Source organism: Anguilla rostrata, chromosome 1 (assembly GCF_018555375.3).
Source record: "Anguilla rostrata isolate EN2019 chromosome 1, ASM1855537v3, whole genome shotgun sequence".
Lineage (NCBI taxonomy): Eukaryota > Metazoa > Chordata > Actinopteri > Anguilliformes > Anguillidae > Anguilla > Anguilla rostrata.
This window is the reverse complement of record NC_057933.1, coordinates 72135637-72154097: the sequence shown is the minus strand read 5'-3', so window position 1 is coordinate 72154097 and position 18461 is coordinate 72135637. Positions and strand designations below refer to the sequence as shown.

General features: G+C 50.6%; 1 protein-coding gene across 1 annotated transcript in view; it reads right to left on the bottom strand.

Annotated features, from left to right (window-relative positions):
- Positions 1–5881: 5881 nt before the first annotated feature.
- si:ch73-22o12.1 (nectin-2) overlaps positions 5882–18461 on the bottom strand; it is a 59225-nt gene continuing 46645 nt past the window's right edge. The window contains exons 7-10 of the mRNA XM_064309853.1: positions 9258–9393; positions 8027–8084; positions 7357–7434; positions 5882–6895 (exon numbers count right to left, since the gene is read on the bottom strand). Coding sequence (XP_064165923.1) covers positions 6593–6895; positions 7357–7434; positions 8027–8084; positions 9258–9393 — 575 coding nt within the window. The 3' untranslated portion in view covers positions 5882–6592. The remainder of the gene's footprint in view (positions 6896–7356; positions 7435–8026; positions 8085–9257; positions 9394–18461) is intronic.

The window sequence follows — 18461 nt, the reverse complement described above, 5'->3', positions numbered from 1 at the left end:
TTCACGGTCTGGATATTGATTTCTGACACTGGCGGCACCAGCAGAAGAATCCTGATTGAACTGTATGACACACCTTCTCGTTCATCTTGGATTAGACATGTTTTTCCAACCAGTAAAGCTGGAGAGAGCCAAATTTACGGTGATGGGTTCAACCCGACAAATTTAGGAAGATGAGGGGACCTTCCTTTGCACAGGCGGAACGGCTGCCTTTTCAATCTGTCCCAGGATGAAGGCGATGCCTGCTGATTGGGTGCAGGACGGCTGCTAGCTGCGGCACTTCTGGGTTCAGACTCATTTGTGACTGTGGGCGAGACAGCGAAGCGAGGTCAACATGTCGCGCGGCTATTCTGCTCGACTTGATTAAGGAGGGACGGATGGCAAGCGTTTATTTTTTTGTCTTGCGTTATGTAACTTTTTTTTTTATAACACGGGTTACCCAAAAATGTAATTTAAAAAAATCTAATCACCAAAGTTTGGAAAGTAGCGAGAGTGGTACAGCACACACTGCAGCATGAGCTTCACCACCTTCAGACACTGGCATTAGGCTGCTGCAGAGGTTTTCATGGGAGCATAGCTTAATTGCAATGGGCCACGTTTGACATTCTCAGTAAATGGCGTGATAAAAAAAAAAAATGTTTAAACAAAAGAACACTGGCATTAAAAACACAGACACAAGGTTTCGCCTAATGGTACTGACATCTTTTATTTGCCATTGTGTCTCCGTGCGGATTATGATAATACCCCCAGCGGATTAATGACCGCAGATTTAGAGCGGTATCATCTTTAATCTGCGCAGGCCGTAAAAAAACGCATTTTCAGCCAGCGGTAACTGGCGCGATGATGAGGAAATTCGATGCGGATTATTGCCTGAAGCCATTAGCTACGCAGTCTAGCGCCGCGATGCCAGACAGAGAATTTCACTTCCCTAAGACCGTCAGAAAAGGGGTTGTGTTGGGCTAGTGTTCGTTCCTAGGCAAAAGCGTAAAAGGGTGGGATACATTTATAGTCATTCATATAAATCTATTTAGGGAGTGGGCACTGGGTACTCGGTGGTGTGCTGAGTCAGACTGATAATCTTTCCAAACCTGAAGCAGTGAACGAGCATACACCAGAATAGGAACGCTGGTAGAACAGGAACAGGAAGTGTGAATCACTCGGTCCGTTGCTCCATTTTCTCTAAAAGCAAGACGGATGCTTCAGCTTCGGGGGAAGCCGCGGGGGGCTTACGAACGATGAACAAACGAATCAGCTGATAAATCAAATTGTCTGTCTGGCTGTCTTTGTTGTGGAACCATTTAACAAACAACACCACAGATACTTGCACAGCAGTAGCACGGAAGACAGGGTCACCCCCTCCCTCCGGGAGACTGCGGATTTTCAAGCAAACAAACCAAAGAACTGAAGAGAGGGATGGATAATTACACCACTTTTCTGAAGTGTGTGGCAGTGGTGATGGGAACAGTGCACACTGGCTGTGGTGATGGGAACAGTGCACACTGGCTGTGGTGATGGGAACAGTGCACACTGGCTGTGGTGATGAAGCGTAAAGCCACAGCTGTGAGACATGCGCACTGGCTGTGGTGATAAGAACAGCGCACACTGGCTTGCAGGCACTGGTGTGATGGGACAGGCACACTGGCTGTGGTGATGGGAACAGTGCACACTGGCTGTGGTGATGGGAACAGTGCACACTGGCTGTGGTGATGGGAACAGCGCACACTGGCTGTGGTGATGGGAACAGCGCACACTGGCTGTGGTGATGGGAACAGCGCACACTGGCTGTGGTGATGGGAACAGCGCACACTGGCTGTGGTGATAGGAACAGCGCACACTGGCTGTGGTGATGGGAACAGTGCACACTGGCTGTGGTGGTGAGAACAGCGCACACTGGCTGTGGTGATAAGAACAGCGCACACTGGCTGTGGTGATAAGAACAGCGCACACTGGCTGTGGTGATAAGTGCACTGCTGTGATGGAAGCGCACACTGGCCGTGGTGATGGGAACAGCGCACATTGGCTGTGGTGATGGGAACAGCGCACACTGGCTGTGGTGATGGGAACAGCGCACACTGGCCGTGGTGATGGGAACCCTCAGGACCCCACAATTGGAAACTCTTGGGAGTACCACATTTCGGGGGTACAGGAAAGCTATGTAACACACAGTGTTAAGTGAGCACCGCTGAGGGGAACGGACCTGCACGTGTTGAGCGGCTGGAACGTGTTCGGCCGCAAACACGCGGCGGGGAGCGGTGAGCGGTGATCATTAACTCAGCAGCAGCAGGATAATTACTGCACGGATCAATACGTCTCTGAATCGAGTCATTCGCTTGAATTGACTCGCATCCCTTAGCCACCGTTAATAGATCCCAGACCAGTACTACGGCCTCCACCCGCCGACCGCGCGGAGACATTCCACACCGACTGGAAACATCAGCTTGCACCCGCAACATTATGGCAATTCCCCTTTGTGACTGCGACTGTTTACCATTTAAACGGTTTAAGAGATAAAGTGCTTTGCGTTTATGAAACTCCACCAACTGTCTTCTTCCCTATTTTAAAAGGGCTCATTTGTTCCGGCTGAGATTTAAATGCCAGCTGTCTCATGCACGGTACAAGACTGCCACATAGCAACTGTTGCCACATGATGAATATTTGAATACAATGTTGTTTTTTTATTTTATTTTAATTTAATAAGGGGGAAATTGCATTCGCAATAACATCACACAGCAGGGTCGGGGTGAATTTCATTTCAAACGAGCAATTCAGGAAATGAATGTAAATTAATTTCATGCACTGAAAACCGCATAATGGTTCTATGAAGACTTCTCAGTTCATCCATTTAAATTTTAATTAATTTGACAAGGAGCGCCCCTATTTCTCGAGGAATGTAATTAACAGTGGAATTATTGTTTAAAATTTCTGCACATGTCTAACAGGAGTTAGTAATCCTCATTCCCGCTCCCTGTATTCAAGATTTGTAAATGCCTACAACAGCTCCCGTTTTCCAAAAGAGCCTCCAGTTCTCAACATGCATTCTGGGGGAACCTAGCATTTAAAAAAAAGGCGGCAATATTACCTGTGGGACTTTTTTCTCCCACCTTCTTGCATTTCCACATTGCTCCTAACAAAATAGCCTTTTATTAGAGACGCACTCACGGTTACTGTTAAAGCCAGCTTTAAGCCTCCCGAGTCTCCAGCCCCTTGGGTTCAGTCATCCTCATCTTCTCCAAGAACATGCGTCTATGGTCCAGTGTCACAGTAACCCACGGGCCCAGGGGTAACGTAGTCCAGTAGTACAGGCCCCATCCGTTCCAAAACTAACCCCGTAGCGCATCTAAACCTCTCTTTCCCATGCTACGTCTATAGCGCCAACTTACATACTATATGAATGCTTGCTTTCCTTGGTTAGCATGTGGTACCAGCAGAATTCCAGAAAAGACTACAGTGGAGGTTCTGCTCCCACCTCCCCTGTGAACCCTGAACTGTGACCGCTGAAGGTCTCTCTCTGGTCTGGAGCTTCTGCACGCGCTCCAGGTTGTCTCCTGACCTGGGCAGCAGGTGAGCAGCTGTCTGTCTTAGTCCCTCGACAGTAAGTCAGTGTCACACTACCACTAATATAGTTTCTCATGAAGGACGTGCATTTACATTAAATTACATTACATTTCCGCCTTTAGTAGACACTCTTATCCAGAGCGACTTGAATAAGTAACAAACCTGGACATGGTTGGATTTAATGGTTTTATGTGCCTTTAAAGTACTGACGCAAGGAAACAAAGCAAGCTAGTATGTACTGCTTAAAAATGGTCAATACTGAACATACTTTAAACGTATATAAAATTTTTAATATGCTTTCTAAAAATTTAAGGCAAAGAAGGCAAAACGCTTTGATTCAGTCAAACCCAGTGTTATTGAAGAGCGCGATGACTCACTAAGCTCGGTTTAATTCAGCTCTGAGGGAAGACGAGTCTTTTATTCTGCCATTGTTGCTTGATGCACATTTCACCCCCTCGACTGCAGGTAAAAACGACCGGTTGACTCATTTCCCATCACCACTATACATCAGACTCACGTAAAATGCGTGTCTGCATTTAATGAAGAAATATTCTACGGCGCCTCGAGTGGCACAGCAGCAGTGACAAATCCCATCGACTTCCAGCGATCCCCAGTGACCAGTTTAATCGACGTATTTCTGCCCCGGTGACGTTGGGACACTTTAATTGTTCCTGGGAAGGAGAGCTGCCGAGGAACAGATAACAGAGAGACAATGCCCATTCCGATCAGTCCTCCTTTACCGCCACCCTGTTCCCCCTCCCCTTTGTGGCGACACTCAAAAGGGTTACAGTTTTTATTTATTTATTTTTTATAAACACAGTCCAACGAGAAACAATGGGGTTAATCAGCAATCGCCGATTATTAAAAACAGCATTTAATTAACGCAATCATAGCGCCGCACATCCGCTGTCAGAGTTAATGAGTCCTGACAGGGAACAATCGCGCGCCTCCAAACGCATTCCGTCAAAGGCGGGAGCCTAATGGCGGGGGTCGTTAATTAAATGCGGGGTTAATGAATCACGGGTGACAGGTGTTGGGCTAAGCGACATCACAGCGAGTCGGACAGGAGGTGGGAGAGAAAACCAGATACGGAGAACGGACCTGGAACGGACTGAAAACTCCTGTCCGCAGACTGCACGTGATTAATGTGATCCATTTATGTTATCATATCACAAGGTTTCCAAGACAAAATACAAACACTAGAAAATGAGATACCAGAAAATGATAATAATAATAAAGATGGGGTCACATGGGTTAAAACTGTTTTATTGGATTAGGATGAAGAAAAAAAATCAACTGATAACATCATGGCACAAAGGCATAAAATGAAATGCTACAGCAAAAAAAAAGATTAAAAAAATAATTCATTACATTTCCAGTGTTTTCCCCCGTTTCACTCTAACAGCGATAAACCTGTTTTACGCCCATTTTAAAAAACTTAGAGAGAGAATATTAAAAACATAAAAAAGAGAGAGCAGACACAACTGGCTCTGGAATGTTGTGTGCTCTGCGCGAGGGGGATGGAAATTGGATTCTGACAGCCTGATTATAAATAGTTTAGACTTTCACAGTTTTATATTTGGCACCGAACCTGCCCCGGGAGCGCGGAACAGGAGCGTTTGATAAACGCGTGAAATTCCGCTTCGGTGACAGGCAGGCCCCCAGTCAACCCCCCGCGGCACCAAACTGGAGGTAACTCATCCCAAAAAAAAAAAAAAACTCATTTAAAAAGAGGGGGGGAAAAAAAAGAAAAGGCTGAGTCACACAGGCGGGCCCCTGCGGCCCCTGGTACGCTGTGAGAATCCACAGGCTGCAGGGCGAGCTGGCCCCGGCTCCTTCGCGACGGGGCCACATCCGCGATTATCTGACAGGAGCAGTTGGTTTGGCCAGCCCTTCATTTGCATTTTTTTGGGCGAGGGGCGTGGATTATATTGAGTATTTGGCAGTTCGGCACTGTGAAACAAGGCACTGCTAGGCTCAGTAAACATTAAAAATGATGAGGTCTAAAGAGGAACACCCCCCCCCCCCACCACCACCACCACCACCGGCAACCCACTCCCACCACCAGGCCCCCGGGCCCCCCACACCACCACAGTTAAAAGTTAAAACAGTCTCTTTTATAAACTTTAACTGCAGATTCCCTCCAACATAAAATTCTTCTTACAATGATTCCCACATGAACACATAAATCATTTACAGCCCCAATGCAGTAATAAGGGGCAGCAAGCAAGGGAAGGCGGAGGCGGACCCCAGAGGCCACATCGCATCTCCCCCACACCTCCCCCAAAAGAAAGAGGACGCCACCCCAAAAGGGACGCCCCCCCCCCCCCCCCCATTAAAAAAATAAATATGTAGGACTGCAACCCCCAGTAACAATGGAGTCGGATATCTGAGAGACGGGAAACACTTGTGCGCTCACAGAAGGTGGCCTGGTTTAGACTCCATATCGGGCGCGACGCAGGCTGAGCGGACGGGCGGATTGAACCCCCCCCCCCCTTATAATACGAGACCGATTGCACAGAACCATGAAGCTCGCTCCATTGCACACCCGCACCCTCACCGCCCCACAGTAACAGTCACGTCCGCTTATTCACAAAATATACAAATCTCTTTTTAGCCGCTAGTTCCTATAAACGAGGGTCAGGAAAGAAAAAAATAGAATCTCAGAACGCCAGCGGCTCCTCGGGCTAGTATCCGCTCGCGCACAAAATTAGCATTTCACATTCAACATTCCGTTAGCACGTTTTTCCCATCGCGTTTAATCTCGTAACGAGCCCAGAAAAAAAAGTTAATCAGAAATGACGGGCCTGTCCAAAAACGCGCGCTTTGGCACTTTCACAAATCTGCTTCGCAGGCACGCGTTAAGAAGGTGTATTTCGGTAGATACGGGTAGACGCCGTGCGCCCGCCTCGATGTCCAGATGGTGTTGTTGTAATGAAGCCCGTGTACAGTAGACACACACATATCCAGCTGTCACGTATATCGCCGGGCCACAGTGACACGGGTGGCGGGTGGTAGCGGGCGTGTTCGCCGTCCGGGTCTACACGTACATGGCCGGGGACATGAAGCTGTCGCCGCGGGAGGGGGCGGGGTGCGGCTCGGCCTCGTCCTCCCCTCCCCGGTACTCCTCCCCGCCCGGGTACTCCTCCCTGCCCGGATGCTCCTCCCCGCCCGGGTACTCCTCCCCGCCCGGGTAATCCACGTCAATGGGAGTGACGTACAGGTGTTCCTCGGGCACCTCATCCCTAGGGTGCAGCGCCGATTCCTCCAGGCCAGAGGGGGCGCCCTCGTGACCAGAGTCATCATTGTACCCGGGTTCCTCATCACTGTAACCATCCAGGTTCTGTTAAAATAATAAATAAATAAATAAATAAATTATTATTATTATTATAATTATTAAAGGCATTGATTTAAATGTGCCAACAAGACGATCTTCCTAATATCACCCTGTAAGACATATGATAGTGCCAAACATTACCCTGTAAGACATATGATAGTGTCTAACATTACCCAGTAAGACATATAATGTCTAACATTACCCTGTAAGACATATGATAGTGCCTGACTCCCTGTAAGAGATATTACATTACATTTATTTGGCGGGCGCTTTTATCCGAAGCGATAAAATAAAATGAGTGCACACCGGAGGTCACTGGAACAACTGCAAAACACAGATCCGACAAGGCACAGTACTCGTTATGCAACAGCCATTCGCAGCCGTGAACACAGATATGATCATGCGAAGGCGCGTATCGTTTCCACATCGCCGAAAGGAGGACGCGTCGGCGCTTGGCGAGCTCTTACGGTGACGGGCTCGCCGTTGGTCTCGTAGTACATGTTCAGCGGCAGGGCCTCGGTCACGTTCTCCCGACTGGCGGCCAGCTGCGGGGCACAGGGTCACGCGGTGTGAACATCAACACCGCACCAGCGGGGCAATCAATACATCTCTCAATCTCTCCATTCATATCAATTCACCAGCCATCTCTCAGCCCACTGCTGATTACCCCTGACTGTCCGCCATCCCATAACCCACTGCTGATGGATCCCTGACTGTCCGGCATCCCATAACCCACTGCTGATGGACCCCTGACTGTCCGGCATCCCATAACCCACTGCTGATGGACCCCTGACTGTCCGGCATCCCATAACCCACTGCTGATGGACCCTGACTGTCCGGCATCCCATAACCCACTGCTGATGGACCCCTGACTGTCCGACATCCCATAACCCACTGCTGATGGACCCCTGACTGTCCGACATCCCATAACCCACTGCTGATGGACCCCTGACTGTCCGGCATCCCATAACCCACTGCTGATGGACCCCTGACTGTCCGGCATCCCATAACCCACTGCTGATTACCCCTGACTGTCCGGCATCCCATAACCCACTGCTGATGGACCCGACTGCTCGACATCCCATAACCCACTGCTGATGGATCCCTGACTGTCCGCCATCCACTGCGGCAACTCACATTTTCGACGGAGCCGCCCGTCTTCTTGGGAGGGGGCGGCTTGTAATTGGGTGGTCCGCTAGGGAAACAGAAAGCATTTTGTTAAACGTTACTGAAAGTCTCGACGTTCGAATGCACGCATAAGCAAAAATCCAGTCATTTGCAGCTCTTGAAAGACTGAATGCACTTTAACAGTTTGTGAATTCCCAATAAAATCTTAGGCAAATTTGGCAAGCTTTCGAGACTCTTCTCAAGGCCAGCCTCTGCTGTAGAGGCTCAGAAAGAATTCACTCCCCCGTTTGAACCTTTTTCACATTTTGTCCTGCTACGCCTTAATGCATTCCCTACACCAACACAACGCATTCAACAAATTTACGATGCAAAAAATTCTAAATTTTATTCAGCAGTCACTGCTCTGTGGATAGGCCTTTGGCAGCAATTAGGGCTCTTCCTACGTTCTTCTCGGGTACGTCCGTACGAGCTTTGCATATTTACCTTTCGGAATTTTTGCCCGTGAAATTTTAATTTTACGCCATGCAAATTTACTGCAGCTCTGCTAAGTTACGCTCCGGGCATCGGTGGACAGGAATTCTCGGGGCATATCAATGGGATTCAAGTCCAGGCCATTCCAGAGTATTGAGCTTCACGCGGATAAGCCATTGCTTTGCGGTTCTTGCTGTGTGCTTCGGGTCAACCTTTTCCCAAAAATGTAAATCTCCTGCAGACTGCAATGCGTCCTTCTTAAGAGGAACTTGGGGGGGGGCATGATTCGGGGAGAGCGTAGACCGCTGCAGATCTCCTCAAAAAACACGCGGTGTGAGCGGTCTGCTTCTTTTCACACAACAGACTACAGCAGTGCTAGCACAGACCAGAGGTGGAGGAAGACCACATGCATGCGGTCCATGGGCACCCGATCGACCTAGACACCAATGAAACAAGGATCCCCAAGCAGCTGAACTCTCCTACACCCTGGGTGACACAATCACCAACTATGTGTCGCACTATGAAGCTACCGGCCACAGTCTGCGCTGGCACCAAGTTTCCTTTTTAACACAACTCTAAGGACATTTAAAAACTTTGTCATTTTTATATTATAGAACGTAGCTCACGTAAGCAATAGGAAAAAAAACTCCACCGAAGTATAATTTTTAACACGGAAAATGATGAATGAGGGGTGAAAACTCTCTGAAGGACAGAAACTCTCTGAAGGACTCCGAAAAAAATGCGGAGATCTGACGCGTCAATCACTCACTCGACGTCCTTGCTCTTGTTGCGGTGCTTCCGGATCATCACCACGGCGGTGGCGATGAGGGCCAGGAGGATGATGACGCCGATGATGGCGCCGATGATGCTGCCGGTCGTGGCCCCCTTCATCGGGAGGCGGTTCACTGGGGAGCACAGGAAGCCCTAATTTAGCATTTCAGCACGTTCAGTCCCGAAGCCATTACTGCTACTGGGCTACCGATGACATCACTGTTCTAGCACCCGGTTGGACCGCACAGTCTGGTACTGAATTTGGACTGTGCCAATAAAATGAGGAAATTTATTAAATTAAACTATTTCAAATGGAATGAATAAAGAGGAGCAAAAAAAATCTATGGTGGTTAGATCTCAACTAGGGGCGACGTAGCTCAGGAGGTAAGAGCGGTTGTCTGGCAGTCGGAGGGTTGCCGGTTCGATACCCCACCCTGGGCGTGTTGAAGTGTCCCTGAGCAAGACACCTAACCCCCTAACTGCTCTGGTGATTGAGAGGCATCAGTTGTAAAGCGCTTTGGATAAAAGCGCTATATAAATGCAGTCCATTTACCATTTACTGCTCCGTGCCAACTTGTGGTTAACGTAATAGCGATCGAGACGGCTATAAGTGTTTGTTTACAGTAGCGCAATTTAACAAGAAATATTAGCATACTATTTTTGCCATTGCTTTTGTGTCTGCAGGTTCTCTCAAGATGCACAAGTTGAGATCTAAGTAACCATAGATTTTTTTCTCGTCTTTATTCATTCCATTTGAAATAGTTTCATTTAATACATTTCCCCGTTTTACTGGCACAGTCCAAATTCAGTACCAGACTGTGCGGTCCAACCAGGTGCTAGAACAGTGCACCTTAACACGGTGAGCCATTGTACAGAATAGCCAATGTATAGCACAATATAGGCCTATGTTCAGTAGCGCTGAAAACTTAATATGACAGGGACAATTAACAGCAACATAGCTCCTGATAACGCGGTGTTTTAGTCTCGTTATTACGGTTCTATTTTAATCAGAGCCCATATGCGCGGCATAAATTAAACAAACAATTGGATATTCGATGAAATGTGCAGACACGTTGTGATAAAAAATATCCTAACTCTAAGAAAAGACAAGTGGGAAAATAATTAAAGGAACAATTGTGTTCAAAGGGAGAATGCAATAGCTAGTAAACTCAACGTTAGCGAGGCAATAACAGAAAGGCAGTGAAACAGTGGGAAGGGTATTGCTTAAATTGGTCCTCAATTTAGATTAAACAAACCACGGTCGATTGGCGCGACGGCAGTAGACGGTTATAAACAGGGACCGTGAACCGCAGTGCTCAGTTGTCCGTATGACTAATCCGTGAGGGGATGTGAGAATTTGTCCTCGACAGCGGTTTCATTTGCTCTTACGTGCATCGGAGCCGAATACTCGGTGCAAAAAACGAACGTCATCATCACCGTCGTCCACATGATGGCGCTGTAACTCCATAACCACTTAAAAGTATGCGCGCCCGGCAAGACCGGGGAAACTGGCAGCGCTGTGACCGTGGTTACCGTACGTTAATCCGGCAGGAGAGAGAGGGAGAGACGGGACGATTTCCCGCACCGCGATCCCCCCCTCGGCGGCGCCGCGGCGGACGCGCCGCCGTCTTAAGCGCTAACGAAACGTCCGCGGCGAGCGGGTCGGACGGGCCGCTCCCGGCCGAGCCAGAGGGGCGCGCCGGCGAGGGCGGGGTCGATGATTTAACGCGACGGAGGAGGAGGGAGACGGGAAGTTGGCGGGCGCACCGTGCGCCCGCATTCCCCTCGCTCTCCCGGACGCGTCCGCGGCTCTCCGGAACGGACACGCCGCAGAAGCCCGGCTCGAGCGGCGCGTCGATTAATTAAAGCGCGTGATTAATGCGCGTTTACAGCGCGTTAATCACGGGAGCTCTCAGCCTGATGCACCCGCTCAGCCTCGATGAGGAGGACGAAGAGTTCCGGCGGACCGGAGCGGGCCGAGGCGGTGGGAGCGCCTCCCCCTCCTCCTCCTCCTCCTCCTCCTCGGAGATCAATGGAGGTGACAGTCAGATGTGCACACACCCCCCTGCCTCCCCTCTGGTCCAGTCAACCAGAATATTCGGATGGCTCTCCCCCCCCTGCCTGGCCTGTGGTCACGGAACCAGAAGCTTTCACTGGGTTCAGCCTTCTCAGCTGAAGGGCTCAACACAGGGCTCAAACTGCAGCGTTGTGTGTGCGTGTGTGCGTGTGCGTGTGCGTGTGCGTGTGCGTGCGTGTGCGTGTGTGTGTGTGTGTGGCGTGCATGTGTGTGCGTGGCGTGCATGCGTGAGTGTTTGTGCGTGTGTGTGTGTGTGTGCGTGTGTGTGTGTATGTGTGTGTGTGTGTGTGTGGACCAGTATCCTTCAGCTCTCCCGCACCACATTGGCCATTACCTACGCTCCATGCCCTTCTCAGCGAATGAGAATGGTGCTAGATGAATTCACGGAGGGATTTAGCGGCTCTGAAGTAGCGTGACGAAGGAAGGAAGGAAAGAAGGAAGGAAGGAAGGAAGGAAGGAAGGGCGAAGGACTGGCAGGCCTACACAGTGGCCCGGGAGGAGAGATGGAACGAGGGATTTTAAAGGTCTGTCCTCTCCTGAAGGTACTGCTGAGTGATGTGGGAAGGGGGGGGGGGGGGTTCGGGCAGGGAGTAAAACTTCCACCTTCATCAACGTGACATTTCCCATCAAACTGTCCGTCACTGACAGCTGCAAGCCCGAGTCCCTCTCCCCGTCTACCCTCTATTTACTCACCTCCCTCCCTCCCTCCCTCTCTCCCTCCCTCCATCTCAGCTCACTCCCTTAAGCTCGCTCCATGCTGAGAAAAGCTACAAAACCAAAGTAAACAAGACAGAGACAGAGAGAGAGAGCAAGAGAGACAGAGAGCAAGAGAGAGATAAAGTAGATATAGAGATAGAGATAATTAGATAGAGAGGGGGGAGAGAGATATTAGAGGGAGATAGAGAGATAGATAGATAGATAGAGAGAGCAACAGACAGTGTGAGAGAGACAGATAGATAGAGGGAGATAGAGAGATAGATAGATAGATAGAGAGAGCAACAGACAGTGTGAGAGAAACAGATAGATAGAGGGAGATAGAGAGAGAGATAGATAGATAGACAGACAGACAGACAGAGAGAGAGAGAGAGAGAGAGAGAATCCTGGGGACGCGGGCGAGTGAGAACACGCTGTGGGAGAGTTTGGCTCAGCGGTGAAAGGTAGCCGAGGCTGGATCTGGCGCTTTTTGCGGCCGAGGCCTCCGTTTCAGCGCAGGCAACCCCCGGCGGCGCTCGGCGCTCGTCGTTCACGCGCCAGCGAAGGACCACGCCCGACATGGACCCCCAGATCTGTACGTTTGAGTTCGGTCTCCCCAGGTAAACCTGGAGCGCTCCTGCCCCTTTAACACGGCCCCCCCCCGCCCCCCCCCCACCCTCCCCACCCTGCCCGATTGGTGGTAATCAGCGATTGGGTAAGCCAGATGTCAGAAAGAGCTAAGCCTCCCGCAGGTTTTTTGGCTGAGAGGACCTCGTCGTGTTGAGAAGGCTGATGAGCTAAAACCGCGGTTACAGGGGCACCGCACGACGTCACAGAGGCGTCACGGTAACGAGCGAGCGCCAGTCAGCGAGACACATCGCTGCTGAACACGCTGCCATTGCCAAAATAAAACCCACCGCCCAGCCAGTATACTGGTATTTTATGCTGCAGACTCGGTTTAAAACAAGTATGTTTAGTGCACGTTGAAAGATTTTAGATTTTATTGCGGTGGGTGGTGGGGGGGGGGGGATGCATAAAGATTCAGCAGAGGGTTATTTTTATGCCAAGTATCAAAGCGGTAAGCATGGCGGTAAATCAGAAGGCACCAGAAGAAGGCCCGGGACACAGGAGTCTGCTCCCCGGACTCCTCCTAAATTGGGTCATATTTCAGCTGTCCGCTCCGAGACGTCGCAGTCACAGGCCGGGCTCGCGCCCCGAACGGATCCGTGTCCCGGCAACAGCGGGCAGGATGCGTGAGACAAACCACATGTGCCAATCGTTTTGAAAGGAGGAGGAGGGGGGGGGAGAAAGATAGAGAGAGAGAGAGAGAGAGAGAGAGGAAGATGGAGAGAGGTGAGAGCGACAGAGAGTGAGGGAGGAAAGGAGAGAGAGTGATGGAGGAAGGGAGAGAGAGAAAATGAGGGAGAGACATGGAGAGAGGTAGCGAGAGGTACAGAGATGGAGAGATTGAGAGAGACGGAGAGGGAGAGAAGGAGAGAGAGAGAGAGAGGAAGGAGAGATTTGGCATTCATCACGGCGCTCTTCCTCATTAATCACAGGCGCTGGGAGGGGAAGGGGAACGGCTCAGCCTGCACCTGCAGCTGTCCCGCGCACCAACCAAGCGGGTTTCAGCATTCGCACATCTGCTCGCTAAGTGCCACTCACCACTAATGCACGTTCACCATGCAAAGCGCCCGGGCGTTCCCCGCCTTGCTGGGGCTCGTCTCCATCAACGTATGCCATTAAAAAAAATAAATAAATAATAATAATAACAATAATAAGAAATGACCTTGAAACGCGTGACACAGGCCGGCTCAAATAAAGGAACGGCACTTCTATCTTTAGCGAGGCCCGAGCCGTTCGATTGGCTGACCGAGGGAGGACCACCCCGTGACCGGCCCGCGCTTCGGGTCAGAACCGCCTCCACCTCTGCCTCACGCCTGGCCGGGTCGGCATTAATCTCCCGCGGCCGCACGGCTCGCCCCGCGCGCGTCTACACCGTCTGGGGATTAAGCTGATGTCACTGACACCGCCTGCGTCTGTGCGCGAGCGAGCGTGTGAGCGTGTGCCTGTGTGTGTGTGTGTGTGAGAGTGTGTGAGAGTGTGTGTGTGTGTGTGTGTGCGAGTGTTTATCAGTCTGTGTGTGTGTGTGTGTGTGCGAGTGTGTGCGCGAGTGTTTATCAGTCTGTGTGTGTTGTTGAGTTTACAGCTGTGTGTGTGTCTGTGTGTGGGGTGTGGTTAGTTTTATCCGTCTGTGTGTGTGTGTGTGTGTGGTGTTACAGTCTGTGTGGGGTGTGTGTTTGTGGTCGATTCAGTTGGGTTTGTGTACGCTATGCCGCTTCGTCATATATACATACAGCAGCCACTGGGGGAGGCTGAATCCCGGTCTCCCCCTCAGGGGCCCCCGCCCGCCCGCCTCCCCCCCCTCTTTGTTATTGCGCACGTATTCCACACTGGCGCGGGGCTGGTTGGGCTCTGAGCGCACGAAGGGAACACATCATCCCAAAATAGCAGCGCGGCTCAAGTTGTTGCAACTGCACCAACAAGCTGTGGAAATCCCAAACCGGTTCCCCCCCCACCCCCCACCCCAAAAAAAAGGCGCAATAACAAGCCCTGCATACGCTAGGCATTGTTTTTTTACACGAGGAGGAGAAGCAAGGCGGCCAGCTTCACAAACATCTGGCCAAAACACCGCTTCCTTCCATTTTGTGACTGCGTATAAACATCGGCAAACTCGCCCCAAGAACACCCCCCCCTCCCACCACCGCCCCCAACCCCCCAACCGGAGGGCTGCCCCCACCACACCGGGACACCGCAAGCAGACACAGCCCAGATTGCTTATCATCTGTCAGGGGGCTTATTGCAGCTGGGAAGCAGAGCGCTGACCTCTGACCCCCCGATGCTCGGCCCCTCCCTTCCCTTCGCTCCCCCGGGGTCGCGGCGCCAGTTAGTCAGTTCGTTAGTTAGTTTGTTTGTTTGTTTGTCTGTTCGTCTGCAGTCCTAAAGCCGGCTGTTCTAAGTTAGGGAGCTCGTCCGTTTCGGCCGTCCGCTGCTAATTAACCGGGCGCACGGACGACGCCCGCCTGCCTGCCCCGCTACCGCGGTAACCGTCTTTAGGTTTCCTCCTTCGCCAGACCGGACGCGCGGCGCGGTTGCTGAAGGACAGGAAAAGAACACTCCGGATGTTCCGGGGGCCCCGAAACGACCCCCGCACCTCTTTAACAGTCGCCGTCTCCCGTCCCGAGCGGAACCGAACGCACGCTGAGGGCCTGCTTTTGAGCGGCAGCCGCCGATGCGCCAGGGATCCGTCTCCGGGGCGTAACCGGGGGCCCCCGCAGAACGCCCGTCTCACGGAACCGATCGTCCCTCCGTCTGCTTTACCCCTTTAAGGCGTGAGGTCACGGATACGAGATTAGAATGTTCTTAGCTGGGCATTCCGATGCTGATGTCACAATCGCTACTGGCAACTGAAAGCAGCGGAGTTCTAGAACACCCACTTATAATTTTGAAAGGAAAAAAAAAAAAGAAATCATTCCCAAAAAAACCCAACCATTTGAAGGGTTATGGGAAGGGTGCTGACCTGGAGCAGGCTGGACTGCAGTAGACAGTCTGACGGGACTACAGCACAACCAAAACGAGTTCATGTTGAACGTGAAAACTGAGAGATGTGGCTTCTCTTCCTGCATATCCGAGTATTCACAGTCCTTTTGGTGGGTCTGATTGGAACAGCATGGGCAACCGCAATCCAAGATATTCATTCAATATCAACCGCGATATAAATTACAACAAACGAGACAATTCCTTAACCATTAGTCAGATATAATATTACCCTTCAGGCAGTCCCAGCCATTGGTTTTGCTTAAGGGGAATGGATTTCTCCCAGCGATGGAGGTTATTCACTGCACGTCTAGCAAGTTCCAGAGACTGGATGTTCTTTTAACAACTTTTATTTTTATTGCCACTTAAATTCTTACTGTCCAATAGTCTCTCTTCCAAACTTATGTTAAGGGCACCACTGGCCATAATGTGTTGCTTTTGGCTGAGTGACATGCGCACACACACACACACACACACACACACTCTCTCTCTCTCTCTCTCTCACACACACACACACACCTCTCTCTCTCTCTCTCACACACACACACACACACACACACACACACAGAGCCTGGAGCTCCACCATAAAGCTCAACAGCACAGTCGGTGTAATCACAACAGTAAGGCACGGATGAGCCAGTCTTCACTGTAAACACACACACACCTTCAAAAAGAGCTTTAAGGCACAGGCACACAAAAAAGTACACCCTTCCCCCTCACCCCTCACACGCACATGCACCCACCCACCCACACACACAGCAACAAGCAAATCTGCATTATACACTGCACATGCCTCATTTTTTTCTTTTTTTTTTGGGCGGGGGGGGCGGGGCTGGAAGAACCACATGAACTCTGTCAGTATCAGAAAATAAATCATCACAACCAATTACTGCTGATCAAACAGCGATACTCCTGACGCGTTCTCTCACACAGCGCGGCCACGCGAGCGTCCCCCGGGGAAATCTGCCGCCCCCGCTCGCTCCAGACGCACACAGAGAGGGTCACACCGCACTGATAAACAGGCACAAATCAAACTCATGGAAATGTGCCTGAACTGAGCCCCGGTCCTCCCCCACAGCCTCCTCCTGCATCTCTGCCTCGAACACACACACCTCTGCCGCAGGACTCCCGTCACTTCCATAGCAACAGTCAAGTTATTTAAAAAACAAATAAATAAAAATAAAAAAAACTGTCAGATGTAAAAGAGTCAATACCTGACGTTCCAGACGGGAGCAGAGGGAAGGCAGAATGACAGGATCCATGCCCAGTGTGGCATTAGTGCAGCACAGTGACACCACAGCCCTGCACAGCTACGACTGAGCAGCCACAGCTGCTTTTTATCCTTCTCACCTCTCTTTCTGAGAGACACACACACACATACACACACACACCACATCACCATACATACACACTCACACACACATACACACTCACACACACACCACACCAAACCACATCACATCACCATACATACATACACACACACACACACACACACATACCCACACCACATCACCATACATACACACTCACACACTCACACACACACATACACACACACCAACCACATCACCATACATACACACTCACACACACACACACACCACAGCATGGATACACACACACACATACACATACCCACACCACACCACATCAAACCACATCACATCACCATACATATACACTCACACACACACACACACACACACAGACCCACACACATACCCACACCACACCACACCACATCAAACCACATCACCATACATACACACTCACACACCATACACACACACCACAGCATGGATACACACACACACACACACGCGCACACCACACAGACACACACAATATACACACACAAAAAACACACAGAGACACACAAAGAATCCCACAGACAACCTTAAATATGTCTAAGCAGAGGCTGAGCACATTACCTACGCACATGAATAGAAAAAAACAGTGCGTTCATGGCCGGGCCCCAGCCAGTCTCTGCTTTAATCACACCAAACAAAATACGACGTGCGAGTCAGGCTCCGGCCGAGCAGGCCTGCATGCGATCGGTTCAGAACGATGTGAGGAGAGCGCGTCAGGCCTCATACACCAGCTCCCCGAGGAAATCCTAAATACTATCAGCATCTTAAAAGGGTCTTCACTCCTCCTGAAAAATTCATTTCGCAGCTAAATTTTTAATAGTCTGGAGGACGGGGGGCGGGGGAGAGGGGAGAGGGGAGAGGCTCCTGTACATGGACATTTTGGCAGGTCAGCTCAAATGTGGGACTCTTATTTTGGAGCGTGTCACGCGGGGGTGGACGTGGGGATCGCGTGCGGTGACGACCCAGCTCTGACGGCTGCGTGGAGAACACAGAGCAGTGATGCTACCTCCGCAGGTAGGAGCACACGGAGGTGCAGCTAGCGTACAAACGGCTGCAGCCGAACCTCGATACCGGTTAGCGATTTGTCTCCATGGATACTTCAGAACACCCTTCTCTGAACCAAACCCTGTGTGTGTGTGTCGAGGTCTGGCATGGACCAGCTGTTCCTCTTGGAATCCAACACACATGGAATCCAAGATACAGATAATACAAAAGAAAGGCCGTATTTGCACTAACGCTACTAAACTGGAAACGGTACACCACCATCCTTTCGTTTCCGCAAAGCAAGGAACGTGAGAACGTTTTACTCACAAACACAGAACAGATTTTAACACAGGAAGTAAGAATCCAGCCTGATGTCAGAAGCAGAGAACACGGTTACATGTAATATGATTCGCATAATAATTATTTTTGCATGACATCATGTCACGTCTCTCTTCCCCCACACGCCTCTTTCATCGCA